A 20,930-nucleotide genomic window follows, 5' to 3' on the forward strand; every position below is an offset into this window, starting at 1 on the left:
CTTGGTTTTGATTTTTGGTGTAGTAGTAATTTCAGGAGGGCAGGCTTGATGGTAAGTAGCTTATACCTGAGAAAGTGGAAGGATGCAGTGGAAAATAAGTTTGTAGCTATGTGGAAGTGAAAGTATGTGAGAGTTTCATTGTCTATAGTACTGTATTACCTGGGGAAGGTAAGTGTTTAACTTAGAAAGTGTTTGACATAGACGTTATGTGAGGCTCTAGAGAGTGCAAGGGTTATAAACTGTATTATGTGTGCTATGATCACTGGTGCATGTGAAGAAGTCTGTTGTACAGTTGTATATAAGGGGTACTAGAGCAGATGAGTGTTTTGGTGAAGAAAGACCACAGTTATGGAGGAGGTTTGAGGAAACTGCTGGGTGGATGGAGAAGAATTTAGATTGGGAAATGATGATTCACAATGAAAATGGGCTTGGGATAAATTAAGAAATGGTAACATTAATGTGGTGTGGAGGAAAGAAGTAGTTATGATCTAGATTATAAGATCATAGTAGTAGTAGCTTTGATCTTGGTGGGAGATGCTTGAGTGTAATAAGTTTGGCTGGGAGAGAAAGAGAGTGACAGAGAGACAGGAGAGAAAGGATTGACTGGGGGATTGTCTGTGATTACATGGATGGAGATACAAAATGTTGTGTAGTCCAAACAGTAAGGAGAGAACGTGAATACGGTTTTGATTGATTATGTGGGATATGTTAACTAAACCTATTACATTACTCTGCGAGGGATGTATTAACTTCCAAAAATGTTTACTATTTTCTGTTTAAGTGTATTTGTCTCCTTTAAACAACTGTTAAAGACTTTATCGGAACCTAAAATATTCACACAATTTTTTGCCTTATGTATGCCACAATCACCTGATCTAAATTTTGTATATTTAATTAACTCTTGGCATGGAGAAAAGAGCATTTTAATTCATATGCAGTATGTGAAGGTCCAGTGCAAGATTTTCTCATCTCCTCATTTTATGGCTTCTTTGATCCTAAAGAATCCATGTAGGTAGACCTCCCAGATGTTCCTATCCAGTAGCTTACCTGTGTGGCATTAATTCAAGTATTGTCAAGTTATTATTATTTATATTAGGGACATTTCATAAGGAATAGTCATGAATTTTATATTTGGTTATGTCTCTATATGTTTTATTTCTATTTTTTATTTTTTATTTATTATTTTTTATTTATTTTTTAATTTTTATGTTGGTTTTAAATGTTACGTTTTTTATGACTATTTAAAGTTGCATTTATTGAACTAAGGTCCTACATACTGATTGTAAGCTGAGCAATCTGGAAGGGAGGTTTGTTAGTTTAATTGAAAAATGATTTAATTAGGGATGGTTTGATTGTCTGTTGAAAATAATTGAGGGTTTCTGCTTGAATATATAAACTTGCTAAACTCCACTGTATGTTAAGATCTGAAGAAGCGTATATTTTTATACGCGAAAGCGCTTATCCTATTTTTGTCTGTGAAATAAAAGCTTTTCCAGTGAAGAACTTTGCTTTGTCTACATTCTTTACATTCGTGGTGGAGCTGGACGTGTTTGTTGTTCTCCATATATATTCTTTGTGACGACCAGCTTCTTTGGGTTTGAGCAGTTTATTACTTTTACCATATACTTTTTTTGCTGCATATTAACTGCTCTACCACACGGGATGGCCAACATTGATGTGGAACTTGACTATAATCCGGATCCGAGGGCAGGTCTGAATGTTAATAGATGGACTAACATTACCAACTATACCAGTAACCCTTTATTGGCTCTGGAATTACAGCTGCATACATCGACATCTAATAATGATATTGACAACATCGAACATTTTAACTCGCTTAGTAGACAACTTGAAAATGATTTGTTCAAGTTACAATGCCTCATATGGCAACGTAAACACATGGAGGCTTGTTTACATTTTCGACTCATCCCTACGGGGATGTGAGTGCTCTGCATGCCTACCTATGGAGAGAATCATCCTGCCTTACTCAAGAAATGGCAGGAGATTAATATGGAAACTAGTTACAAATATATACAACTAATCATAGATTTTTTTACACCTATTGAGAATGATTTGCGATCTCAAGTGATTAAACTTAATGGAGAGATCCGAGACAGTTTCCGTGATGAATCGTGCCTGAAGAGGTTGGACTCTATCTATACTCAGGTTGACATGTATTCTGCTAGATTGCAGCAAACTAAACATAAGAAATTACAACGTGATTATCGAGATTTCTCAACAGGGGGAGTGTTTGTTTGGCCAAGGAGAACAGATTGTATTTCATTGGCTGATGACCTTGTTCGAAATCCAGCCCCATCTGACACCACGCTGGTTGGTGCGGAGTTGATCACTCCTATTCCTTTGGAACAGGGTGTTTCTCCTTCTGGTCACAGTTCTGAAACTGCTTTCATCACCCCCCCTGAATTGCCGCTTTCCATGGGGGTTGAAGCGTCTGCTTCTACTCCTTTACCGAACCAGGAAGCTAATCACAATAAAAGAACACATAGAGACTTGGGAGCTATTCGGAAGCATGGTGTGCCGGATGTAGAGAGTTTTTTACCCTTTCCCATAAAGAAAACAACATTCCAGCGGGATCGATCAAAAAGTTGGGACAGGAGGAAGCGCAAGTATTCAGGGGAGAATCAGGTACAACAGAGAAGGAAACAGAGACAGTGACACATTTATTTTTTAATTTATCAAGGTTTGTGTTATCTTCTTCTGATATTAACATTCTGGATAAAGGGCTTACCTTTATCCTGTCACGGGGCAGTGTATTACATAAGTGGCTTTTAGATATACGCCTATTTGGACGAACTGTAGCTCTTAAGCTACATTTTTCTGATAAGGTGCCTACAAATGTTAATTTGGAAGAAATAACTTTATTTAAGCGTAAAAGTGCCTTTTCACCATCTTTGCCTGGAAATGTTGATTGCTTTGTTAAATTATGTGAGCGTGATGTTTATCAGTATTTTCTAGATGGAAATAGGGAATGTTTGTTTTTTAATATGAGCAAGGAAGAAAGATGCTCACTTGACATACATATTAATGAACCCTCCCTCACTATAAGACCTGCAGATAAGGGAGGAGGTGTGGTATTGTTAGACACAGAGGATTATATAGCACTTATGAATAATATGCTTAGTGATGGGGACACATATTTGAATATTAACAAAGCTACATTTTGCCAGATGCTTAAAGATATCAATGAATTGTTATATGACCTATTGATGTGTCGTCAAATTACCAAGGAGCTGTATGAGTATTTTTTGAATGAGCACCCTCAGATCCCAATAATAAAAGGTCTGCCAAAGATGCATAAGGGTATTCATCCCCCTCCATTATGACCCATAGTTTCAGGGGAGAAATGGGCAACAGAAAAGATTTCCATTTATTTGGAAAAGTTATTAAGACCGCTAGTAAATGAAATACCCATGATTTTGAAAGATACATATCAGCTCCTGGAATTTCTTGATTCTTTAGATTTAGAATTGCATAAAGGGGAACATCTTTTAATCACATTGGATGTTCAGAATTTGTCTACGTCCATCCCAAACGACAAGGGCATTGAAGCCATTAGACAACTGCTCCAGACTTTTCCAGCTATAGACCGTAATAAGGAAATATTGATTTGTCAATTGTTAGACATGGTGTTATCGCATAATGTGTTTAGCTTCAGGAAGTGCCTATTTCTACAAAATAGGGGCATAGCTATGGGCACACCCTGTGCTAACACATATGCGAATTTAGTGGTCTATCAGTGGGAGAGGGAGTTTCTTTTCACACATGAGTGGTTTAATAAGATCTTGGTATATAGGAGATTTGTGGACGATGTCCTTGTCATTTGGGATGGGACATTGGATGAATTTAGTTCCCTAATGAGATATTTGGAATCAACCACTAGTTTCCTAAAATTTACTATGGAGACATCTTTTGAAACAATAAATTTTCTTGATGTAAGTCTATGCATTAAAAGAGGTAAGTTAATATCAACCCTGTAGAGGAAGACCTGTTGGAAAAATGCTATTATGTCTTTTGACAGCATGCATCCATGGCATACCTTCCGAGGGATAGTAACGAGTCAGTTTATTAGACTAGTGAAGCTTTGTAGGGATAGCTCTGACCTACTAATAGAAGCCAATAAGATGGAAAAGATTTTTGCTGACAGGGGCTATGATATTGGTATGGTAAGATCAATTAGAGCTCAGGTTTTGGGGGATGTCCAGACTTTAGATATGGTTAGCCATAGTATGAGACATATTAATAGTTATAGGTGCAAAAAGGGTCCTCTTGAATATTTACGTGTTGTTACGACATTTACCAATGATAGCACGTTTAAGAAAATTATTAGTAAGAATTGGGGCGCATTAATAATTGATGATAGGACAGCTAAGTTAGTTGGTCGGGTTCCGAGTTTTACCTTTAGGAACAACAAGAGCCTTAAAAGGTTATTGTGCACTAACCCAAGAACTGATAATGTACTGAGGGTTAGAACTTTTGAGAAGTTAGGCACATTTCCCTGTAATAAATGCAATTATTGCAGTTATATTTCTGACCAACAAAAGTTTGTACATCCTATCTTGAATTACTCTTTCAGCCCAAGGTTTCATGCTTGTTGTGAAACTTCGGGCTTGATTTACCTAGCTACTTGTCAGCTATGCCCCACCTTTTACATAGGGCTAACTAAAAGGAAGCTTAAACAGCAAATTTACAATCATATCTATGATATAAGATGTGGGAATGAACAAAATGCATTGGCGAAGCATATATCTATAAATAATGGCCATGCTTTTGTGTTTAGGGTTCTACAGATAGTGGGGTCTAGTTCAAGAGAGGGAGACTATATGAATTACCTTGAGCAAAGGGAGCTTGAATGGATCCTTAGGTTAAGGGCATATTATCCACCAGGATTGAATGCATATGTTTCCCTTAGATCTACCCTCAATTCTCGTAGATAGTAGGGATGAATAACAACAGGCTCTTTTGGTTTAGTGATGTTTTATTTATATATAAATGTAGGTGTCTTAAGAGTTTTGCATATATATATATATATATATATATATATATATATGGTTCTATCTGACTACGTCGACAAGTCAGAACGCCGACAGCGAGAACACCGACGCCAGAAGATCGAAAACGGAGAAGACCGACGGATCAAAACCCCGACGCTGAGAACATCGACATGGGAAAAGGCTGTGGATGTATGCGGTAGTGACGGACGGTAGGGTGCGAGTAAGGTAAGTGTGCGACTGTGATAGTTTGTGGGTTGGGGGCGGGTTAAGTGAGTTAGGGTTAGGGCGCGGGCTAGGTAAGTGTGCGACTGTGATAGTTTGTGGGTTACGGCGGTTAAGTGAGTTAGGGTTAGGGGCTAGGTAAGTGTGCGACTGTGATAGTTTGTGGGTTAGGGGCGGGTTAAGTGAGTTAGGGTTAGAGCGCGGGTTAGGTGAGTGTGCGATAGTGGCGGACCTTAGGGTTAGGGTTTGGGTTAAGGTTGTAGGTAGTTGTGTATGTGAGGTTTAGTGTTGGTTTGTAAGGATTTTGGTGTGCTTGTGTTGTGTGTGTGCTTTTGGACCGGGGATTTGTTTTGTTTGTTGCTTGTCGGGATTATGGTGTGTCGGGCATGTGAGGTTTCGTGTTTGTGAAATGTCGGTTATGTGGTGTCGGTGATTTCGTTTTCGGCGTTTTGACTTGTCGACGTTGTAAGATAGATCCATATATATATATATATATATATATATATATATATGTATGTGTCTTATTTTTTGTATGTCTTTAACATAAAATCTGTTGCATCTATCAGCATATAATGTTGTTTGATCGATGTTTTACCATGGATTTATGTATTTGATTGGAAAACATGCTCTTAAATTTTCTAAGACCTCCAAGTATACTTTTTTGACTACTCACATTTCCACTTAGCATTCACTATTGTGTAGGTTAACATTTTTGTATTTTATGAAATATATATTTATATTAGGGACATTTCATAAGGAATAGTCATGAATTTTATATTTGGTTATGTCTCTATATGTTTTATTTCTATTTTTTATTTTTTATTTATTATTTTTTATTTATTTTTTAATTTTTATGTTGGTTTTAAATGTTACGTTTTTTATGACTATTTAAAGTTGCATTTATTGAACTAAGGTCCTACATACTGATTGTAAGCTGAGCAATCTGGAAGGGAGGTTTGTTAGTTTAATTGAAAAATGATTTAATTAGGGATGGTTTGATTGTCTGTTGAAAATAATTGAGGGTTTCTGCTTGAATATATAAACTTGCTAAACTCCACTGTATGTTAAGATCTGAAGAAGCGTATATTTTTATACGCAAGAGCGCTTATCCTATTTTTGTCTGTGAAATAAAAGCTTTTCCAGTGAAGAACTTTGCTTTGTCTACATTCTTTACATTTGTGGTGGAGCTGGACGTGTTTGTTGTTCTCCATATATATTCTTTGTGACGACCAGCTTCTTTGGGTTTGAGCAGTTTATTACCTTTACCAGATACAAAATGTTGTGTAGTCCAAACAGTAAGGCGAGAACGTGAATACGGTTTTGATTGATTATGTGGGATATGTAACTAAACCTATTACGTTACTCTGTGAGGGATGTATTAACTTCCAAAAATGTTTACTATTTTCTGTTTAAGTGTATTTATCTTCTTTAAACAACTGTTAAAGACTTTATCGGAACCTAAAATATTCACACAATTTTTTTCCTTATGTATGCCACAATCACCTGATCTAAATTTTGTATATTTAATTAACTCTTGGCATGGAGAAAAGAGCATTTTAATTCATATGCAGTATGTGAAGGTCCAGTGCAAGATTTTCTCATCTCCTCATTTTATGGCTTCTTTGATCCTAAAGAATCCATGTAGGTAGACCTCCCAGGTGTTCCTATCCAGTAGCTTACCTGTGTGGCATTAATTCAAGTATTATCAAGTATTATGATCTTCAAGAAGTGTCTTGATTTATGACTACCTTAACCAAATGCAAGATGCAAGCCTTACTGTGAGTTTCATTATAAATTTCTAAATTAAGGATTTTTTTTTTTGCAGGAAAACTTGCTTCTGCCCTAAAGTTGAAATGTGGCATGTATTATTTTGCTTAATGTAAAGGAAGCAAATATTATTTATTTTCCTACCTGTGGCCAGTAAAAATAATTTTTCCTCCGAGGAAACCTGGATGGCCTGCAACAAACTGCTGCAAGACATCTTGGTATACAGCCATTAACCATTCTTCATGATGTGTGGTGCCATCTAACTCATAAACCTGTTAAATTAAAAAAGAAAGCAATAAACTACTAATACAGAAAATAGTTATGCCTTATTATATGAACTTGATCAAATCCTAAATACATATGCAAAGAAATTCTATTGTGTCCACACTGTCTTTCTATTAAATCTCATACATTGAGTTTTGCAGAGGTCGTCCTCTATTTTTATTACCTTGTGGCAATATCATTCTCACTGATAGACTAAGATATTCTGATATACTTAAAAAAACATTTGGTTCTCAGCCATTCAGATACCACCAGCAGCAACCACTTACTATACAATAGTACTGAAAGTTTGTGAACAACATTCATCAGAAATTGACGTCTCTGAAGGTAAACAGGCTCATACTGTAGCTTTGCACGTTCAGTGTGCAAGTCTTTACTGAGTCCATATCAGGCAGTGAGAGTGAATAGCAGGAACAAATAGTATGAATTCAATACCAGTGGTATGTGTCATTAAACACAGACATTTAAGGCTAAGAGTTGTTAACAGGTGCTTCTTGTAGTCCAGGGTTTAATTTTCCCAGTCCCCATTTGCTAACTGGGTGATTCTGAGCAAGTCACTTAACCAAACAGTGCTCTTTGGCAGTAGGGAAATTATCCTCAATGGTATCCAGGACTGCATGCCTGGTAATGACATATGAACCTATACAGATGACCCCAAACCTCATGAACTTTTGATATGCTTATCGCATATGGCTACAACTAAATATACTAATTTGTATTCAAATGGCATTTCTTCTTTTGTACATAAAACAGAATAATGTGATTGAAATGTTGCTAGTATTTTATAGTGCATATTGTGATTTCCACTCTTAACTACTCTGAAAAAATACTACCTGTATTAGAGTGCATACTGTTGTGCTGTTAATATTCGTTTTGGGAAAGTACTAATAAACTAATTTCAGAATGCTTGCCTTTTTTGTTATAATGATAACTGCTGACCTCATAACCTGATTACTTAAGCCCAACTAATCCCAATTTTATTTTTCATTCATTTTGTCCACAAACATTCCAGTAAGTTTAGTTACTCCTTTAAAAAGAAGAAGCCTGGTTACAGGACAGGGAGGCAGTCATCTAACCATTGCTTCTGTAGCTATTAGGAAATTATTATTTCCTACACCTGTGATTGGGACATAGATGCCCGACATATGTGCACATGTTCCACTACATATATGACAGTCCATCAGATACCTGCCACTATTACCAGACCCTAACATGAATCTCTTTGTCTGTTTCAGGACAGCCAAGAAAGGGGACCTGGTTTTTAGACCCCACCAAACTGATTTGTCAACTCAATGTCTGTTAATCAAACCTGGGTCACTGGCAGGATATGCACAACTGAAACCTCTAGCAGTGGGCCAAAGCTATGAAATTTGATCTCTCTTAATGCTGTAACTTAGAAATCATTTATACAATAATTGCATGTTTTAGACCTTATATGAAGAGTATGTATACCTCATTCAAGCCTATAGCACCTTTTTGGATACTTTCAGTTAATGTACATTGCTCCTTGTGACATCCAGACCTTTTGGGTCCATCTTCTTTAACTCAGTGACTTAGTATTAGAAATGGCAAGGGGTAATAACACAATGACACTTAGATTGTTATTCTAGGATGTTCTACAGTAGAGAAATGTATTACAGTTTTCCACTTATTATTCACATTTTTATTTTTATATTCATATTTTCACAACTGAGAGTCTTACATATTTTTGAGGTGTATGGCATGAAATGCTATGGTGGGAGACTGGAACCTTTACTGTCAAAGTCTGTTCAGATATCATTATACTGGAGATATTTCTAGTTGTTAGCAATTGTGAAAATAAGCAATATTTCTGTAATGTTCCTGCTCTGGGCCAGTAATCAAGGAGCCTCAATCCTCACCACTGACACCGGCGGGGACATTCACTTAGCACTAAAATAAATACACACAGTATTTTCAGATGCAGATCTTTGCACCAAGTACAATTTCCCTTAAGAGCACACAGGGAGCACACTCCAGTCTTGAGGCTGGACTTCCTCTCCAGGCCCCAAATAAGACTCCACCTTTCTCTCTGCAGAAATCAGTCCTCTGTGTTTCTGTTCTAAGTAGGTGACATACACACTCTTTAAGATTTGATTTTCACACACACCACAAACACACATACACACACACACACACACACACACACACACACACACACACACACACACACACACACACACACACACACCTGGAAAAGGCTGGGACAGACTTACCTACTATGCCACCTCCACCAAGGCTATAAGGTAGATTCACTGCCATGAGCCAGCTACTTTAAGGCTCTTACCAGGGTACCCAATTACTCTTAGTAAAATTAATACTTATACAAATGGTAATGTTTGACCAAATGCCAAGACTTTCGGGAGCATGAAGCTACAGTGCCACCAAACAAATACAATTACTCTCAAGGGTTAAAATATTTTGTAAAAAAAACCCAGCCACAATGAAAGGTATAGATATATTTAATTATAAATAACAAAATAGAAAACATAAAACACTGAATATCTATTTATAGCTTCAATTCACAGGAAATATTAAAAAAATAACATAGATGGAAAGACTCATGCATATATAGAAAAACAATACTTTTAGCTAATCTCACTACATTTTCCTAACTCACTGAAGAATTACTGTTCCCTAGTTAAGTTACTTACTAAAGCAAGGTAAGATGAAGTGGATGAGTGGTCCTGTCAGTTCCAGAACAGAATGCTGGGTGTCATCTGTCACATTTCTCACTAGTATCTAAATACAATTTCAGTACTGGCTACAGAATGACATTCTGTGGTTCCCACACTAACCCCCTGACAAGAAGCTGAGCCAGGATCTAGCACAGATGTGCCACAATACACACATAGAACTTTGCTAAGGCTTATTACAGCATCTGAAGACTGTAAAACAGTTCCAACCCTTTCATCCTTCCTGCAGAGACTAACCAGCCATTCTCTGGCACCCCAGGTAGCAATTAGTTCACAACTAAGGACAATAAGAGCAGGATCCCAGCCCAGACATTGCATCACTGGCTACATTCAGGCCTGTGAGATAAAATCTTTATGGCCTAAACCAAGTCATTTAATTTCAGATTATTTTTTTCTTACGGTTAGCTGGGCTAAGCTTAACCTCTTCCCTTCCAGCATCTTTTGTTACCATATGTACATTTCATCAGTTACAATATCATCTGACATACATGTATATTTCTTTTCTATCCAGCAGGACTCACTGTTCATACATTTTTAACGCAAACAACTTTACAGATACATTTTTAACACAAGCATCTGTACAGATCAGTTTAATATTGAAATGACATAAAATTCTTTACAAAACTCAAGTTAGTTATACTGGCATATGTTACACATGTACTGCCTTTCTCTCTCTAGCATAGTGCTGGCACTACCTGACATCACCACAATTTCCATATGTGCTTAATGCTTCAAAAAACAAGTGACTTACAAACTATTGCATGACATCAAGCGAAACCTCAGACATTGCCTAAGAAAATTATCTTTGACATCTACAATGAAAGCTGTACACCTTGAGAGATATTCCATGTTATTTATATTGAAAATTATTTGGTTAGGCAAATGTTTTCATATTTCTGTAAATATCCCAATAATCATGCACTCAGACAGGAATTTCTTCCTGCCATGGGAAAGTTTATGTCTGGTTAACAAAAGTGTGCTAATAATATATGTCTAGGTTGTACAGTTTCCAAGATATTTTTGAAACAACTTTTATTACCAAAACCCATGAAAAATAAAATTTGAGGAAAAAGCATTCATAACATTATAATAGTATTGCAAACTATCATATAGTTAGTCACAAATCTTGAAATATATTGCTACCATTATAAGAAAAAAGCTGTCAAGGGGATTCAAAAAACCCTACACAGTCATTTTCTACCATGTGACATGGTAGTAATGAAATTCAGATTCAGTAAGCACTGTGTAGAGGTGCTCACTCCTGTACAAACAAGGTAAACACTGTGGCATGTTAATTACAACATAAGCAGCTGAATTACATGCCAATCAACCAGTCCAACAGAGTGAAGCTATTCAACAAGCTATAAAGCATCCATGTAGTCTCAGTGATTGTTTTTCCAGGGAATTCCAAAACTTTTGGACTACAGCCATAGAAAGGAGTCTGCATGAATAGAATGTTAGGGTCTGCTGCTGATTTAATTCATTTGTATGTGCTACAGGCTGAAGCCAATGCTGCTTCTGCTGCTAATAGTCCTAGGCTGAGAAGAAGAGTTTTCAGGCCCAGATTAACTTTTCGCAATCTACATGATGTGGAAATTGTAGAGCGCTACAGGGTGGACAAGGACACACTACAGGAACTCTGCGACCTCTGCCATCCTCATCTCAGAGTCAGAGTCAACTGAGGGGAACCCATCCCAGGCAGACATGCATGTCAGCCTGTGCACATCTACAGCCCTTAGCATTTATCTGGAGGACCTATAGGAATATGCCTGTGCCTCCAGGATGGCCCTAAACATACATTGAGTGGCATGGAAAGAGATTCCTGCATCAGATGGAGGAGGGACAGCAGGTCCCCTCTGAGCACCCTTATCAACCCTCCTGCATGGCACTTCACCCACACTACAGCCAGAGTCAATAGGCACTGAAGCCACAGTAGCCACACTTCCCTGATCAATGGCCTCACCCTCCATCTGTTCAATATGTGAGGGCTCACTGGAATGGGTAGGCATAGGCCTACTTGCTGTGTCCAATGGAATTGCAGGGGATGGCTGCATGTCAACTCAGTGTCAGATTCAACTTTTGCACCCCCTGACTTTGCCTCAGTTTGGCCATCATCATCATCAGAGTCTGCTGATACACTGACATCAGGTGGCAGAGGGCCCATGCTCCCACTGTCATGATCGCCTGTGATAAAAAGCAACAGGCACGGGAAAAAATTAATACCTACACTACTATAGTCCAATACATGCTAACAAAGTAACAGTGCTGCCACTATTACAGACAGTACAGAAATACACACAACAGGCTTGACATCAACAGCACACGCTAAAATATTTCTTTACATTGTTCAGCAGTACTGACATAAAAAAGTTTGCCTTACCATGTGCAGATGAGATACTCCTCTGCAATCCAGATGGTCCTATTAGAAGTTAAGCAAGAGGTATGGGCAATATCATCACAATTAACAGTGACACAAGGGTAATAATTTTTACCCCTTTATATGTCCATTAACTGCACTTTCAACAAGGATGTGCCTGTTAACGCCAACCTAAGCTAATCATTGTAGCAATCTTAACCCCCCAAAAAAACAAATACATGTGACACAGAAGTAAATTACTGAGTTCATTTGTTTTACTATACAATAATATTCAACTGTTGAGATACCAAAGCCTACTGGGAAGCTCCTCCTGTGACGTGCTTGCTGTCTCTGAAACTGTTGATACAACATTCAGGACATGCTGTACTGCACTCTCCTGGGAGCTGTCAGGATCTCTGACATTGGCTAGTAACACTTCATTGGGTGTTAGTGGTAGTTCCATAGCAGGCCCACCTCTGATAATCTGGTCACAGCCCTCTGCAGCTGCTCTCCTCCACGCAAATGTGATCATGTCAGTGGCCCTGTGGCACACCTGCCCGTATGTCCTACCATGATCACCGATGGCATTCAAATCATCATCTATCTGGTGCCAAATTTGCATCCTATGTGCCATATCTCCCTGTCTTCTTTCCAGCAGAAAAGCACACGTTGCCCAAAGGCATCCACTATCACCTGGTTCTCAGCATTGATGAAGGGGGGGGTCTCCAAGTACTGACATGCCTGGATGGCATACTCCTAGGTGTCATAAAAGACAACAGATAGATAATACACATAAGTATCACATAACTACAAAATAATTATTTCCAAATAAAACAGAAAAGGTAGCTTCTCAGTATTACCCCCTGGAGACACATGCAATTGTCTACAGATGTGACATATGAACAACAGACAGGATGCAAAACAAGGAGATTAACAAGAGTAACAGATCCTTTTTTGTGCCATAACACTAACTCACCTTTTCTCCTCCCCAAAAGAACAGTCTATCCTTGTTTGTGCCAAAACAGTAACTCACCTTTGCTCCCCCCCAAAAAAAAGAACAGGGAAATGACACATTTTGCTAACAAACCCAAACCCACTCCAACCCCACTCCTGTCCTGCTCTCTCTACCCTCATCACTCCCTATATACCCAACCATACACTTCACAGCTCAGGCAAACACCTCCTTCAGATCTATAAGTCCAATAAAACCATTGTCAAACTTCTGTATAACCATTCAGTCGCAAATGCTTGGAATAAACGGCCCCAATGCATACGATCAATTTCTGTACAAACTGTTTCAAAAAACACTATAAGACAATCTGCTTAACTCTTGGACTTGCTTTTGCAGTGATCCAACTTAATCAACCTCTATCTCTCCCTCTTCTATTTATCTTCCCCACATTTCAATCTCTCCTCTCACCTCTCTACCGACCCAACTTTTCTTATCCTGTTTTTATTCTACAGGATAACCTATGCAATAATATTTTCACTTCTGATGTGTGTTACAAATTATTCCTGAACCATCTGCAGGAAACTGCCACTAGTGGCTATATACAGGATGAAACGTCATCTGCCAACTACTTATACTGTATCATATCACTGTGACTGCACTATGTAAAAATTACACTTTAACTATGCATGGGATACTACTACTTTTGCTTACTGTTTACAGTTTGGTATTATTTATTTCTTTGACTATGTATGGATTGTAGGGGATCCAGTGTCTGTCAGCCTGGGATGACATGCTTGACAAGCCATGTCACTTTGCCAGAGACAGCTTGCACCTGTTGCCCTTAGGCTTTTGAATACTGGCCAAGGCTCTTGCTGCCCCCATACTGCCTTTTTTAGGTAAGGCTCAAAAGATAAACCCACCTCCGTAAACAACACAAGAAACCAAAAACTGAGGGTAATGCTACTCAGTGCCAAAAGTCTAAACCTCAAAATGCATGCACTCGAGGCACTCCTCAGTATGGAGAGAATCGATATCTGTGCAGTAACAGAAACCTGGTTCAAGGCTCCAGAGAGCACCCCAGCACTACCAGGCTATAACTCATACCATACCTTTCAGCCCCAGAACCCGGACCGAAATACAAAAGGCGGTGGTGTATCCATTTTCATCAAGGATACCCACACCTCCAGGTTAGTGGCACAGCACGAGGCCTCAGAGACCATCCATGTGCAACTAACAGTGGGCAAAGCTGCTTTTCAGATTGTAGCTTGCAACAGATCACCCACCTTGTCTCAGGACCCCCACTCAGCATTCCTGAGAACACTGGAAAATATGAAGGTCCTACCTAACACCATGATATTGGGTGATTTCAACTACCCAAACACTGACTGGGAAAACTACTCAAGTACTAACTCCTTTGCCCAATGCTTTCCAGAGTTTATAAACTCAAATGCCCTGGAACAACTGGTCACCACTCCCACAAGAGGTGACGAACATATTGGACCTGATCATCGCCAACACGGGGGACCAATGTTCCACACCAGAGATAAACCTGTTGCTGGTAAGATCAGACCATAAACTAATCACACTGGACATCCACATCCCGACCCCACCCCCAGTCAAGGAAACCACTGTGAAAAACTTTTCAAAAGCAAACTTCACACTTCTCAAGACCAAGGTGGAAAGTTTCAAAGCCCCCTTGCTAAAGGATAATGCTGCCCAAACCACAGAATCCTTTACAAATGCACTCTATGAGCACCTACAGGAATGCATGGCTCGAGCCATCCCAACTAAAACCAAGACTCACTCCTCCAAAAAGAGGAAACTAGTCTGGTGGACCCCGGCCATAAATAAGCTATACAACAGAAGGAGGAAACTAATACATGCTAGAGCAAAATCCCAAAAAGGGAAGGCATCCCTGATCAGTATCAGCAAGAAACTACGATCCCTCATAATCGAAAGAAAAATTGCCAAAGACTCTAAAGATAATCACAAAGCCTTCTTTAGCTACGTCAAGAATCTAGGTGGCAGCTCTCAGATCTGCTCTGAGCTAGCGCAAAATGGCAAAAAATACACTGAACCAGCTGACATTGCCAACATCCTGGCTGACAGGTTCAGTGCAAACTTTACCCCCCCCCACCCCCAAAAGGGCCCGTGTCCATCCCAGAAGAATGTAGAGCCCCAGATATCACAGACACACAGGTGAAAACAGTCCTTTCCAAAGCCAAAAACACAGCATCAATGGAACTGGACAGTATCCCAGGCTGCGTCTTACACGAGCTCCAAAATGAATTAACCCCTCACCTAAATTCACTGTTCAAACTCAGCCTTACCACAGGCTATGTACCCAAAGAATGGCATACAGCAACAGTTATCCCACTCCACAAAGGTGGTGCCACAGTAGATCCTGGGAACTATCGCCCTATAAGCCTGACTAGCTTGGTCTGCAAAGCTATGGAACGCATCATCAAGAAACTCATTAACAGAGACATTGGGAACCTCCAGACAGTGGACCCTACCCAATTCGGCTTTGTTAAAGGCAGATCTTGCCTGCTAAACCTAGTTGACTTCTTTGAAACAGTTACCAAGGCCATAGATGAGGGAAAGGTAGTCCACACAGCCTACCTGGACCTCGCAAAGGCCTTCAGCACCATTCCCCACTCTGGCATTATAGATAAGCTTACCAGCTTGAACATTAACCCCTATGTCATGAGATGGGTTGCCAACTGGCTCATGGATAGAACTCACATGGTCAGAGTTGCGGGTGCTATGTCCGACTCTAAACTGGTTACAAGTGGCATCCCACAGGGCTCAGTCCTGGGACCCCTCCTGTTCAGTATATACTTCTCTGAGGTACAGGCAAGCACAGGAGGACTATGGCTGACCAAGTTCGCAGATGATTGCAAACTGGGGGCCATAATCGACTCTCTGGCTGACACAGACATCCTCCAGAAGGGTCTCACGGAGACGAATAACTGGTGTCAGAATCATGGCCTCAAGCTAAATGCCAAAAAGTGCATAATCATCCCCTTTGGGAAAAACAAAGTGCCCATGAACTACCACATAGGTGGTAATCCACTAAGTACAGAAGATGTAATTAGGGATCTGGGGACCCAAGTAGATAGTAATCTCTTCTTTGATAATCACATTGCCAAAGTGGTTAGAAAATCCTTCTATGTAGCCCACCTAATCACAAAAGGTTTCACATCTAGATCAAGAGAGGTTATTATGCCCCTCTACTCATCACTCATCAGGCCCATAATAGAGTACAATGCCCCATTTGGGATGTACCTTACACGACACCTGCAACAGCTGGAAAGACCACAGAAGTACCTCACCAAGAGGATCGTGGGCCTCAAACAGATGTCCTATGCAGCTCGACTAAAGAAACTGTAGCTCGACTCGGTTGCTTACCACCTACTCAGAGGTGATCTCTGCCTGATGTACAAGGCCATGTCTAACCCGGAATTAATGGACATGCTCCACCTCAAGAAAACCAAATCTCTTAGAGCCACGCACTCTAGGGATTTAATCCTCAGCACAACAATAAATAGGACATGCTGGAGGGATAGATTCCTGTCCCAGAGACTTCCCTCGCTCTGGAATAGAATCCCAATCTGTTAGGTAAAGCCCCTCACTGACTCTCTTCAAGAGAAATCTTGACGAGTGGATGGGAAATCGTAAATTTACCCCTGTGATCACTTTAGTGGCCCTACTGGTCAAAGGCTCTGGAAAATAATCTAAAAGGGAGGTAAAAGCAAACACATTCTGGCTAGGCTTATAAATGCCCTTGGGCAGATAGCCTAGTACCTACCTATGACCTAATGAACCTATGAACTGTATGAGATTACTGCTTTACTGTATTGTGACTATTTTTATAATTAACTGTAGATTATGTACCATTTGGAGATTTTCTCCTTTGGTCTCTGCTGAAAAAGGGCATTTGCCCAGAAAGACTAACCCGGTTAACAAATATCAAATAAATAAAACCATTTTTGAAATGCTAAACATGCTATCAAAGGAACTGTCCCTGAAACATTTGTACACATTTATAACAGAGCATTCCATTTTCATGTATTGGCAATCGTGTATACCTCTGAAATGGCTTGGCAGACATGCCTATGCCATCAGTACACTTCTAACTAATGCATACAGATAAAAGTGTAAAAGCCTTTGCTTCAAATTAATGAAATACCCTCCATCATATGCAGTATGTAACTGACAAAATTCAAGCATATCTTCTGAAGTTCAGTACTCCTTTGTACAGTTATATCTTGAGGAAAATACCATATGTGCAGTTTTCCCAATATAAACAAGTCTCCTCACCATCAGTTTGCCTAGCTACATGGTTGCCTTTTTATATGGTGTAGATTCAGGGCTGTTAGCATGGTGAAGATGCAAATGAGGTGTGAACTCATTAGAGTTGCTGAATCCCAAATACTTGGATCAGTGTAGGAGATGTAAACATACAGCAGGCACTCCCCCAGTCTTTGTGTTTAATGGATTGCAACTGTGAATGATTACTGGGATGGGAGAAGGAAAACACAACAACACTGCAAACTGCCTTAATTCCACTGGGTGTGACAGGTTATATATAGAAAGTGTTAGATGTAAGGTTGGAAATGTAAGTAAGCAACACACAATTTACAGGTTGTGTTCCTTAACATCCAACCTGGCCTTCATTTGTTGGCAACTGCATATGATATTACTTCCAGTTAATATCCTCACACATTTCAAGGTAAATAATATAGAATGTCTTACACACTACATGTCTCAGAGTAATGGTCAGATAACTTCAGAATGACCAACGAACACAGAAAGGTAAGCCAGAGCTGTATATTTACAAACAATAATCATAGCAGGTTGTGTGAAAGTGCACTACATCCAAAAATAATACATGTGCAAATAGTTGCATGGTTTGATATCACTGTAGATGTGGTTGCAGTTGGTTGTGTGCAGAATTAGTTCAGTTCTTTGCTGCAAAGCTGTTTGTGTTGCAAAGAGGGATGAGGCACACATCCTTTGTTCTAAATAGGCATTAGAGTGGGAGTCCAAATCCAGATCTATGTAGACATATGTTATGTGAGCCATCATTTTCTTGTGTGTGTGTCATACACTGATTTTCCTCATTTCAATTCTTGCCCCTTTTTTTTTCTTTTTTTTCATTTTCTGTCTTTGTTTGCCTCATTTTTGGGGGGAGCAGTATTTGCACAAAATGGCTCGTAGCACAGTCAAGGGGCTGGAAGAAATCAATGGCAAGTTTGGCTGCACATATCTTGTTTGTGCAAAGCATAGCAGTGTGCAAACTGGACAGCTGGACCACCCAGGAAGCAGACAGGACTCAGACAACCAAAAATAGAAACAGGACACATTCATTTAATGCTAGTGGGCATTGCGCAAACATGCTATGCAATGTTGCATGATGGTTAACAGTGAGACTTTAAGAATGATTAGTAAAATAGAAAATATCATGTAACTAGTCCTGTGGCAGCAGGTGTAAGTATAGGGCTGGAATACAAATGGTCCTGGGTTCTAGCACAGGGTGTGCAACCCTTTATTTCACTGTTCTGACATTGTATTGTTATTTCAACCTTCTTGTAACAACAGGTGTAAGTGTAGGACTGCCATACACATGTTCCTTGGTTGAAAACAGGATATGCCATACACGTTTACTGTTGCTCCACTTTCCATTATAGTCACTCTCACTTATAGCATTTGAGATAGTAGAGCTGATATTAATTATGTGTTTGAGGGATGAGACACTAGTATTTTGTCAGTTATTTATTTATTTATCTATGTATTATCACATTTATTATCAGATGTATGATTGTGGGTATACTTTGTACTATATTCCACTAAGTGTTCCGCTATCTGGACTAGCCTGTACATCCAATCACCTTGCAATTATAATTGGAATTATGTATTAACTCACTGCTTGGCACTGCTGCTCTCCACTTACCGTCGTGCAAATGCATTGCTTGGGGTTGCACACTCCCGAGCCATGCTTTTGTGTGATGGTAAGTGGTGCACAGCAGTGCCAAAAAGTGTGCGCACTGCAGTAAATGCAATAACTGGAATTGGCAGGAAAGCATCAGTCTCCATTGCTCTAGATCCATGGTAGGCATAGCAGGCATTTGTGGGAAGTTGCCAGGTTTTGGGCACAGAGGTGGGGTGTCCAGGAGTCCAAGATGTTCTTTTGACTCCTACTTAAGAACCACAGCCAAAGGCTTCTGCAGGGGGACTCTTCTGGCTCCCAGTACAAGTCTAAGGCTTGGGATAGTTTAGCCAAGACTGTATCCAGTGCCAGCAGTATTTCACACATTGAACAAAAATGCCGGCATCATTATAATGACCTACAGAGGAAGAAGAGGGATACACTCGACTGCTGGATTGAGGAATTTGGGACGGAGGACATCCCAAACCTGTGTAAGTGTCATCTACAGAGAGCACTTGTAAGACTTAGAAAGCTGAATATAGGCAAGACTGGTATTCATAATGGTCTTCTTTTCTTTTTTGTTTTATTCTACAGCTGCCAGTGATTGGGAGTGCAATGTTAGAGCCCACAGGGCTAGATTGGTGAAAATGGGGGAACCATGTGGTATATATGCAGCAGAGGAGTAGAGGTGTTGTAGAATTAAAAGTTAAAGATAGCTTTTTGGTATTGTACACAGTTGTATCAAATTAAGCATGCATATACCAACTGCAAAAGCAAGTATACATGCATTAGTCTATAGCACAAACCAGTTGTAAGAGTCCAATATGAGATTTAGTCAGAGGTTGTGGGTTCAAACTTTATAACTATGCAATACTGTTATTTCTTGATTAATATTTTCATTAAATTGAAACCTCTATACCAGTGGCAAGAATGCCCTGCTGTAAACTGTAATCTGTACAACTGGAACACATGTGCACAATATATGCACATTTCAAGGATTACTTCCTGCAATCTGTAGTATAAATAATTGTATTAATTCATTGTATGCCACATACAAAGGTACTAATCTTATCTTTTTTTCCCTCAACCCAACACTTATCTCTTTCTTATTTTATTTTTATTTTTTATTTATTAACATAATTTTGTTTAATTTTTATTTAAATTTTTTATGATTTTTTTTATTTTTTATTTTATGCTATTGTAAAAAAATTATTTTACTTTATTTTTAGTTTTTATTTTCTTGTTTTATTTTTATTATGAGTCATCAAAATGTGTCCATGTCATCCATGTGTTCCACATCACTAAATGATCCACTACACAGCGGGGTAGACCAGCCTCAAAGGATCCACCTACTCCTGCTCCACCGGCTCCAGCACTGATGCCCAGCACATCTGGGAGCCAATATGGCAGTACTGCCTCTGCTGACCCTGCACTATCTTCACCCTCAGATAGTCTGGCTCTGGAGGTTGGTCCAGTGGTACCCTCAGGGACCAGAGGTAGAGGTGATGATTTCATCATCAGTACCAAATTGCCAGGGATGGTGCATAAGGTGATGCGCTGCACCATTGGTATACACCTACACTGGCTAGAGGGGCTGCTCTCCCTCACTTTGTTTAGTACTAGGAGGAAGAGGAGACATTAAGCACTCCAGCCACCAGTGGAGTGAGGTAACAGTGATGACAGTCCACTGAGT

General features: G+C 39.4%; 1 protein-coding gene across 5 annotated transcripts in view; it reads right to left on the reverse strand.

Moving 5' to 3' along the window:
* Positions 1-20,930, reverse strand: part of ADA2 (adenosine deaminase 2) — an 823,901-nt gene that overhangs the window by 377,510 nt on the left and 425,461 nt on the right. For all 5 annotated transcript variants that reach the window (XM_044088185.1, XM_044088184.1, XM_044088186.1 and 2 more), the window contains one exon: positions 7,146-7,273. In XM_044088185.1, the coding sequence (XP_043944120.1) occupies positions 7,146-7,273 (128 nt within the window). The remainder of the gene's footprint in view (positions 1-7,145; positions 7,274-20,930) is intronic.

Source organism: Protopterus annectens, chromosome 11.part0 (genome assembly GCF_019279795.1).
Source record: "Protopterus annectens isolate FY-2018-M chromosome 11.part0, PAN1.0, whole genome shotgun sequence".
Taxonomy (NCBI): Eukaryota; Metazoa; Chordata; order Ceratodontiformes; family Protopteridae; genus Protopterus; species Protopterus annectens.